General features: G+C 32.8%; 2 protein-coding genes across 5 annotated transcripts in view; both read right to left on the bottom strand.

Annotated features, from left to right (window-relative positions):
* Window positions 1-2,131, bottom strand: part of LOC113805339 (phosphopentomutase) — a gene marked incomplete in the record, with an annotated part of 18,383 nt that extends 16,252 nt beyond the window's left edge. The window contains 1 exon segment of the mRNA XM_070132845.1: window positions 1,965-2,131. Within this exon segment, the coding sequence (XP_069988946.1) occupies window positions 1,965-2,039 (75 nt within the window).
* A 2,356-nt stretch (window positions 2,132-4,487) lies between these two features.
* Mitofilin (inner membrane mitochondrial protein mitofilin) overlaps window positions 4,488-10,000 on the bottom strand; it is a 23,332-nt gene continuing 17,819 nt past the window's right edge. For 2 of the 4 annotated variants that reach the window (XM_070132840.1, XM_070132838.1), the window contains 9 exons: window positions 9,880-9,891; window positions 9,027-9,151; window positions 8,768-8,896; window positions 8,549-8,642; window positions 6,959-7,050; window positions 6,721-6,803; window positions 6,242-6,401; window positions 5,828-5,956; window positions 4,488-5,469 (listed from right to left, as the gene is read on the bottom strand). In XM_070132840.1, coding sequence (XP_069988941.1) covers window positions 5,292-5,469; window positions 5,828-5,956; window positions 6,242-6,401; window positions 6,721-6,803; window positions 6,959-7,050; window positions 8,549-8,642; window positions 8,768-8,896; window positions 9,027-9,151; window positions 9,880-9,891 — 1,002 coding nt within the window. In that variant the 3' untranslated portion in view covers window positions 4,488-5,291. The remainder of the gene's footprint in view (window positions 5,470-5,827; window positions 5,957-6,241; window positions 6,402-6,720; window positions 6,804-6,958; window positions 7,051-8,548; window positions 8,643-8,767; window positions 8,897-9,026; window positions 9,152-9,879; window positions 9,892-10,000) is intronic. The other 2 variants (XM_070132841.1, XM_070132839.1) reach the window with 1 other exon arrangement.

The following is a 10,000-nucleotide window of genomic DNA, read 5'->3' on the forward strand; positions in this document are numbered from 1 at the left end:
AAACCCCTAAATTCTCCCCAATCCCTCCATGTCAACAACTTCCATCCCGTTCATCCTCTTCCTTGCTTCCTTTAAACCAAGACTGCAGGTCCTCCCCTTCAAAATACTATATATAATATATCAATCAATATCATGGAATAATCTTTTGAGCTGTAATTTCTGGTCTGTCTATTTATCAACAATACGTACCAACAAGCTGCAAACTGTTATCTAAATAGTTCAAATTAACTCTGAACACAGGTTCTAATCAATTCAAAAGACAAAGTTATTTGACAGACAAGAATTTAAATTGTCCTAATCACCTCTACTTTAACGCAGAATGACTTAACTGTTTATTACCAACATTATACACTCATTGACATTTCGACATTCCCTTTTTTTTAGCACGGATTACTTCTCTCATAACTCACCCCTAAAGTTATAAAAGAAATACAAAGAAATATGGGGCAAAAGCATTACCAAAACAGTTTTTTTTTATTCAAAAAATTATCTCTACATATATCTTATCACAATATCAATATACTATATTAACACACTATCCGCTATATCTTGCACAATAATTCAGTTAATCCACAAAAAACTAAAATTACTACCATGTACCTATTGTTTATCTATATTCTTCACATTCACTCTGCTTTTTGTAAAAATGTCATTTGCTTTTTGTGGCCATATAAATAATGTAAATGTTTAGAAGAACCCTATACAACCGGTACTTGCTTTAAATATGTGTATACGTATTATATATATGGTACTTATGCACATCAGCAAAGGCCAACCAACCTCCATCAAATACATACTGGTGAGATAAATTTTTTAGATCTCCCAGCAACTTGCGGTATTCCATTTTTTTAAAATGAATACCGCATAGAATAGAATATGCCCCTTTTTTGTTATTAAATTAACAAAAAAGTGACATATTCTATAAAAAGCGTATTGAAAAAACAAATCGCATTTTTACAACTTTCTAAATGGCCTTCCATAATCCATCATCAATCCATAAATTACTGTTCCTTCCGTTTTGAAAACCTAAATTCTTAGTTTTTTTATGTGCTTTATCTCATCCCATATCTCCTTTATTTTCGATTTGCGCACCTTTTGCCATAGATGAAAAGTGTCTCAGTTTACGTCAAGATAACCATTCCATACATTTTTTACTCAAATCCTGATTGTAATCCGCTGTAAATTTACCAAAATAAGTTCCATTTTAAGAAACTATAAGTCTTTTAAATATTTACCCAGAATACAATGCTAAAACTTACAGCATTTAAAAAATTACGAAATCAAGAAGTGCGCTCCCTTTCAATAATGTCTAAATATACAGATGGCTATCAACATCACTACTTTTATGGCCAAAAGAGAATCGATGTAGATAAACTTGTAACATTCTATTAAATAAGTTTTCTGAATACATCAAATAATATATTGTAATCAATCGTAACATTAGCTACAGAACTTGACAACTATATAGTTTTTAAATTCTTTCAAATCTCATTAATAAACGGCCAGATTCCAAGAGTAACTGAACTATCACTATCTTTCCTGCTTTTGTGGATTTTTTTTTTCTTTCTTTTTTATCTCTCTCTCTCATAACTTTGCTATTATCAAGATACTGAGGTAATACCATAGAAGAAAAGTTCCATTAAACGTAAAATTTTCGTTCTAATTTGAGGCTCTGTGAATCTAAAACTATTCAAGAAAAAAAAAAAAAAAAAAAATTCATATCCCTTCCAGAGTTATTATTCTGAATTATATATCATACTTTTTTCTCTTTTACATAAACTACCGGAAATTCGTTCCTTCCTTTGTTTTCCTGTATTTCCTTTTTATTATTTATTTATTTATTTATTTATTTTACTAAGAGTTCAACAAAATGTATTCAACTATGCAATGGAAACAACGGTTTGAAATAACATCAACTGATACCTGTTATCAACACTTTACGTACATACAAAAAAGAAACATACCTTATCCCATTTCAACCACTCGGTGATTTTCTCATCGAGCACTGGATTTCCTGTATCGATCTTTAAGTCTGCCATTGTGTAAATAACGAGTAATTTAGTGAAAGAAGATGACCAGTCGGCAAGTTGTGTTGACACTGAGCCTTCTCGCTCTCGTCTGGCTGGGCAGACGACGCGGCTTCCAAATTGTCAAATCCGTTCCAATAATATCTTGGTCAAAGACGCTCTGTCATATATGCAGTGGTTTTTATTAAACGTACTGTTATTAGTATCGTTTATCTGTGGAATTAAATGAAGACTAAGTAGATTTTTTGCCTTTTGATGGTCATGATGTAGTACGATTCATACTCGTGTTTGTATCATTGAAGTGTTTTAAAAAGCAAGTCAAGGTCACTCATAGGGTGACATTGAACGAATAGTTCATACTGGATTATGGTATCTTATTCTTGCTACCTCACCCCGTTTTATTCGGGGAGATCACTAAGGAGGTGAATTTTTGTTTTTTATAATAAATCTTTCTTATAAGAGATACAAAATTTCATATATTTTGGCAAAATATGAGTGACAATTGCCATGAATTATTTGGGAAACTAATATGTAGGCCATGACCAATAAAATAGTCTCAAGTATAAAAATATATATAAATCTGTATCAGTTTATGAATGAAAAAGAATAAAATACTATCAATATAGTTTATATCTATGATATATATAGACACATTATCATTTAAAATTTTTAAATTGTTTAAATTGTGTCATGAACAATGTCATGTGTTTCAAATGACAACTCTTGCTGCAGTCATCGTTTGTTTTGTTTTTTCAATAAAGGTTTTCCTAAATTCGTTGACATTATTCTCATCTGATTAATAATATCCGTTGAACTTAAATGCACCATCTGATAGTACTGCCATTTGCAATTAATATAAATGAATTCATATGCCATGCTGTATTAAGTTGTGTAAGGACTAAAGTTCAGGATGACAAATACTAGAAAAAGCACAAATACAAATGGGTATTGATTGATAGTTGAAATTGGGGCATTCCTGCTATTTTGTTTTTCCTTCAGAATTATCTTGATACGGATCCAACTTTGAAGGACATCAGTTAAATAATTAGGTCTATGAAGTGAACCTTTCAACTTCCTACCTTTTCAAATGATGTCTGACATTTGTTAGCAGCAACGAAAATTACATTATTCCAGATTGCAAAATAATTTTGTTTTGTCTTGGACCTCACATATTTTTTTTCAGCACTACTACACCCAGTTCTTACTAATTACAGGCAATTGGCTTGTTAATATAAAAGCTATCTATTGGCAGTGTCATTATCAGTTTTATTATAGGTGCTCTGATGCAGATGGAGCGATCTGTTTCCAAGAATATTGAAGTCACTTCTCTTGTGTCTGGTTACCAAGAATATTGAAGTCTGCCCTCTTTCATTAATTGTTAATGCAAATATTTAAGTCTCCCTTCTATGTGCCTTTATATTTCAATGTAACAGACATTATTTCATTGAATGCTGATTATCCTAGCAATTAACATGTAAGGTTTCAGCTTGCCTTCTCCTTTTTGGACAATTCAAAAGAAGTAAAGTCCACTTACTTATTTCATGCAAGTCTCTGTTCTATTCATTTTGTTTTCATTTTAGTACATACATGATCTGGATTTCAAGAACGTAAAACTAGGATATGGAATGTGAAGAAGCAAACAATGAGCTTGTAAATATATATGATACTTCTGTGATGTTTATTCATGATATTAATTTCAAACAAGTTTTTTCTTTTTTGTTTTTGTGTTCAGGATAAAACAGGGATAACTCCAGAATCAATAGACTGGTTTAACTTTCAACAGATGTATATTGTTTTCAATATTTTTCATTTCCTTTTTGATGTTATTCTGAGTTATCATAAATGCATATATAGTAGAATTTCTGAATAACATGTGGTTAACAAGAACTCTAGTTCTCACTTAGAAAACAGTAGCTATAGAGACCCATAACTACTTCTAATGGCTACTTTCAATAGCAGCTTTGCTATAACCTTAATCAGCAAATAACTGGAGTTCAATTTAACCCTTATCATTCAAAATGTAGCAATACTGACTAATGATATTAAGACTTATCTTCTACCTCAATTTTATAATACATTTGGGTACTCTGCATTATTGGTAATGCAGTGTTTCTTCTCTTGTACATATGTCAGAGGAAATGGAAGAAAAACAAATTTATTAGATCATAGCATCATTTCAATAAAATTTGTAGTCTCAAAAAAAAAACTATATATAGTCAAGAAGATTTGAAAGGATATTCACCTTAAAAGTCTTCAACCATCATCCCTTCCAGAAATTTCCAGAAAGAATGATCAAGAAAGGTACAAGAGAAGACTGAACCACTTGGAATGACAAAATTGGTTATGGCAGAACTGAGGTTAGTGGAAGCCAAGTGCATTCCTTTTATCATGGAAATGTTAAAAGTGTAAAACATCACTATTTCAACTGATAATGTTTTACCAGGTTAGGTACATATTGAGAAATACTTACATTTTATTCTACATGGGAATATTTGAACATGACCCCCACCAAAAGATGGGTACGTCATCATGTATAACTATTTACAAATTACATTTCAAAGATGAGAACATTTACAAGACAAATCAACATACAATCTGGCAAACTTTCAATAGTTATCATAAAATGACAGGCTGTTGTACGAAGATGCCTTACTGTCCCAGATCAAAATAATTTAAGCAACTGAAGATCTTTATATATGAAAATAGAATGTAACTTAGGATGGAATCAGACAAAACACATGTTATTTTCATTTCATTTGCCAAAGTTAACTTTCTTCTTTAGGAATATGAACAGTATGTACATATCACATAATAACAATGCATATATATAAAATATGAAAACCTATGTCCTCTGATGCAAGTGACTTCATGGTTAGATACAAATTAACAGCCCATTGTTATCATGGTTAGACTTATGCTGATATTATTAGTTTAAAATGGATCAATTTTGCTCTGACTGTAACACAATAGAATTTAAGCTGCTAACTACTGAATACAGTAAATCAGACTAAAACTTAATAATTTTTAAGAAATACATTCAATCACATTGAAAATAAGGGCAAACTTATTGTATACAATAGTTAGAGCTTACAACCTATCTTGCCTCATTTTCCTCATGTGATATTTTAAGCATGCTTATCTTTGCAGCATGCCAGATATAACAACCTTGATTCAGAAAACTTGTTTCAATTATGTTTTTATAAGTAAAAAAAATAACTATTATTCCAATTTTTTATCTAAACAAAATTATGCCCCTCATAACTTTCAAAGTGCCTTAACAGCTGTAGCAGCAGCATGAGCCAGCAGAGCATCAGCTGCCTGACGTGTTTCGAGGGTTAGCCTAGCCTCCTTGATCCAACTGGAGGCAACATTGCGGGCTTCTCCACGCAAAAGGTTCATGTAACGTACACTTTGAAGGAGGTCATCTTTGTCCAGGCAATATCTGGAAAGACAAAAACAAAAATTACAGAAGCTATGTAAAACAAACAAACAGACTGAGCAACAGACAGACAAGGCTGAGTGGGGAGGGGGGGGGAGAGAAAGAGGAGGAGAAAAAGAATAAGAAAAAGTTGGAAATTATTCAGATCTAAATGTATATGGACTTTATTTAAGTCTCAAAACTATACATACATCCTAAATATGTATATATTAACAGTTTATTACAATGTAATAAGCTATATTCATACAGAGCCAATATAATACAAAAATACTTTTTTTTCCCTTTCTTTTTTCAAGCAACTGTACCCTTCATACATCTTCATGTATATACACTTGCATCTTCATCACTATCATCATCTCACCTGGCTCTTGCTAAGATGTCATACACAGAGAGTGAGTCAACTGGAACCTCTTCATCACGGACTTCACTGCCAGGCAAGTACTCAAAAGCATTCAGAATCAAGAAGCTTTGAACGTAAGACAGCATGTACCTGGAAAGTTAGATGAGAAATGCAAACTGTTATCTTGATTCTTTTTCATATTCCAGAAGGATGAATGTTTCAAATCTATAATTCAGTGAAGGCATTAGTCATAAGTGTATATGATATATGTATGTATGTGTGTATATGTGTATATGTATGTATATGTGTATATATGTATATGTGTGTGTATATATATATATATATATATATATATATATATATATATATATATATATATATATAACATCTTTTAAAATCCTTGAAAGTTTTTTAAATTCAAAAGAAGTGACTTACTTGATTAGAGAACCACCATTGTCTCCAATCATGGATACACGCTTGCAGATTCTATCAACTTTAATGAAACGTTCTCTTAAGGCATCTTCTGTATATACACCACGAGTTCGAGCTTCTTCTGACACAGCCCCTATCACTGCACTCAAATAAGAGTTTTCACCTGAAAATAAATATTTGAAATTTGTAAACCTGCCAAGAATCAAGTAAAAATCTGGTGCTGTACTTGTTCTTAAAAACATAATTAAGTTTGTAATAATTCTTTTAAACGTCAAGAAAATTTGTAAACAAGAAAGACAGCCAGGACTAATAATTGATTCTCTGGTGACTCAGCACATGTCCATGTGTGTAAACACACAATAAATTATACTCGTGGTAGACATAGTGTCTCCGTACATGCCGTCCCCAAACTGAAGTGACATAGTAAATATGGTATTGCAAAACTATTAAGTTTGATATGAAATTGAAAATGTGTGCCTTACCTCCAGCAGTTTTGATAGCAGTTATATGTTCATCAAGTGGTTTAAGCTGTTCTTCCCATGACTTGGCACCTTCCTTGCCTAGCCTGTTATGATGAAAATAATATTTACGATCTATCTTTAAAATAAATCATGATTATATGATCTTGATATATTTCATTTAGATTCTAATTATCTACTTTGAATGAATAAAAAAACATGCATTTTACTTTTTAATTCCAATTTTTGCATTATCCCTTACCTAAGGGCACTCCTCAAAGACTCGCAAGCAAGCCACAGTTCTCGAGCTGAATATGCTGCTTTGTCAACATCAGCTCGGGCTGTCAGTGCATTCTGCAAGTATTGAGATTTCAAGTACAGAAAAACAAAAACAAAAAGGATCCCATTTTAAATACTTTAAATATGGAAAATAGAATGTAGTAATTACAGCCAAGAATTTGGGGGGGGGGGGGGCTTCTCGTTCCACTGTTCTTGTTTTGGGGCTTTTTTTTTTACACATGTTTCTGAAAATTGCCTTTCCCCACAAAGTAATCTTGTTAAAATCAGGTTTTCAATCAATTTCATAAATATGAAATGAAAGAGGTAAATCTAGCATTTCAAGGGTCTATATACATAAGGTAAGGAATATTTATCCTATAGATATTTCAGCACAATGGGTTCCTAATTTTCAAAATAATTTATTAAAGAATATATCAATAGATAAACATTTAACCCCTTTAAATAAGGTCACATAAAATATTACTTGCTTAAAGGGGAAGGCAGGTCACATAATATGTGTCTGACCTGGATATAGGTTGCCTGAAAATATTAATGTATATTCAAGACTGTCTGACCCCTGCTACAACACATTAGCCTAATGAAGAGTTAGTGTTCACTGACTGCAGCTAAGTGATTATATAATTTCAATTTGCTACCTGACAGCTCTAATGGTAGCTCTACTTTCTATATCTTTATAATTTTTACAAGACCTAGCACATTTTTTAACAAACTAGACCTGCATATTGAGTGCTGTGCATACTGTCTAACCTGCTGTGAGAGGTTAAATAAATGATATTCACTTAACCCCTATGATCTTGATGACATGACCATCTTGTCATGAAAAAAAATTGGCTTGAGTGGCAGGTGACATGAGTTTGCCATCAAACTGTGTAAGGGCCAGGGTGATAACATGATGCTGTGATGAGAATTTCACCTCAGTGGGCATTTAGAAAGGGGCTTTTGCATTATTTCTATTGATAACTGAGTGTGAAATGTACCATCCATGATCCATAAGTGGAAGAGCCCTAGCTATAAGGAGGATACTACTTCCATGCTCAAGATCCTATTCCTGCTTGCTCTGACAGGTGGTGCTGGTTGTAATATCAAGAATTTAATATCACAATTATTTTTTTAATTACACAAATAATAAAATACTATTTATTGTTATTTTCATTGCCCTCATTTACGAAGTACCTAGAGAGATGACATGGTATCTGTGCAACAAAAACACTATTACCATCTAAGTACAGCATATCAAATGACAAATATAGACAATGGAAAATGGCAAAAAAATAAAAATAAAAATAAAAATGCTTATACAGAAAAATTTAATATAATATGGCTAAGGGGAGGCATGTTATCTTGTAATCACACTTGAGTGTGTGTGTGCCACACATTTGTCAGAGTAGATGCTCAAGTCTAAAGCCCAGATTCTGCGCCAATGCGGTTAGCAAAGCACCTGGATCCAAGAGGTTAATCAAGTATTTTAAAATACACAAATGGAAAAGATATATAGGATAAGCTCAAGAACTTGCAATGAATCCCAATAATCAACAGACACCTATATACACACCTTCAGCCCATCCAGCTGGCCCTGCATGACAGCAACGGAACTAAGGTATTTGTCCTTCTCTGTCTGGACTTTATCCTGAAGCAGTTCTGACCACCTGGAATAATGCATATATCATTTTATTACAAATTACAAAAAATATAAAAATCATAATAACTTCATTCATTCTAAAGCGCTCTCAGTAATGTCTATTGAATTAATCAACACCTGTGTTTTCCTTACTTGCTTTCAAGCTCTTTCTCTTGGACGGTCAGCACATCAGCAAGATGGTCGCTGTGTGCTGCAGCTTGACGTTTCAACTGTGCCCTCAGTTCACTTTCTAACTCCTCACGCAGCTGAGCAACCTTTCGTCTTGAACATGCAAAGAATAATATGAGTAACTCAGGTAACTGTTAAATTTCAAAATACAACAAAAATTGTAAAAGACATCATAAGCTGTTATAAGGTAGACTACACAAAAATTGTATAAATGGCTTCTTACTTGTATTCAACTTCAAGCTGTTGCTTTTGCTTCTCTAGAGATGCATTGACCTTTGCCTCCAAAAGCCCAGCATCATCATCACGCTGCTTATTAAGGGCTTCCTTGAAGCGGTCATGCTCAAGGGTCTGGCAGGGAGAAGTTATGAGGTCATAAAGTAGAAAAAAAAAATAAAACAAAAGAGTATAAAGTTTGACAATAGCGAAGAATTGCTGAAGGCCAGGAACTATCATACACATGATCAATCAACCATCTACCAAAGTCACAGACAAAGCCTTATGAAGAATATACAGACAAAAACACGGTATCGGGTGTGAGGCTAGTGTAATATGTGAAACTGCTGTGAGAAAAAAAAGCTATACAAATACAAAGAATTTAGAATTCAATAATGATTTAAGTCTTTAAATAATGTTAGGAGCATCACTTATCAAAATTTCAAAATAAATTTTGATGTCATATGATTCTGCATAGTTTGCAGGCAATTTTCTCCAAATAAATAAAAATATGAAGGTTTTCTCTTTGATCCACTATTAATTAATCACAATCCTGGAAAATGTAATTCTCAGTTCATTCATAGTTGCTCCTAAAGGATTATCTAAAAGAATGAAGTATTTGACTGGATAGGACAAATAACAAAGGACAGAACCCAATTTCTTCAGCAGTAAGACCTGCAAGCATTCTTCAAACACCTCTCCTTCAAATGAGCTTCCTGTACAGCAACTACTACAATCCTTTTTCCTTTACCTCAGACCTACAAGAAAATCTTTAATGGTTTGTCTTCACTGGCTTTTTAGTGTAGAAATAATCATTGTTAGCAGCATGCCTTGGCCGCAGTATATAAAAGAGTAACACATACCTCTGATTCAGCCTGGTTTAGGTGTAAGCAAGAGAAGAAGTCATTAGTAGAGAGCAAAACAGGAAAATAAGACACACTGCCTTATATATGTCTATTACAGCAAGTCTCACACTGCAATATC

This window comes from Penaeus vannamei, chromosome 18 (assembly GCF_042767895.1).
Source record: "Penaeus vannamei isolate JL-2024 chromosome 18, ASM4276789v1, whole genome shotgun sequence".
NCBI classification, from domain to species: Eukaryota; Metazoa; Arthropoda; class Malacostraca; order Decapoda; family Penaeidae; genus Penaeus; species Penaeus vannamei.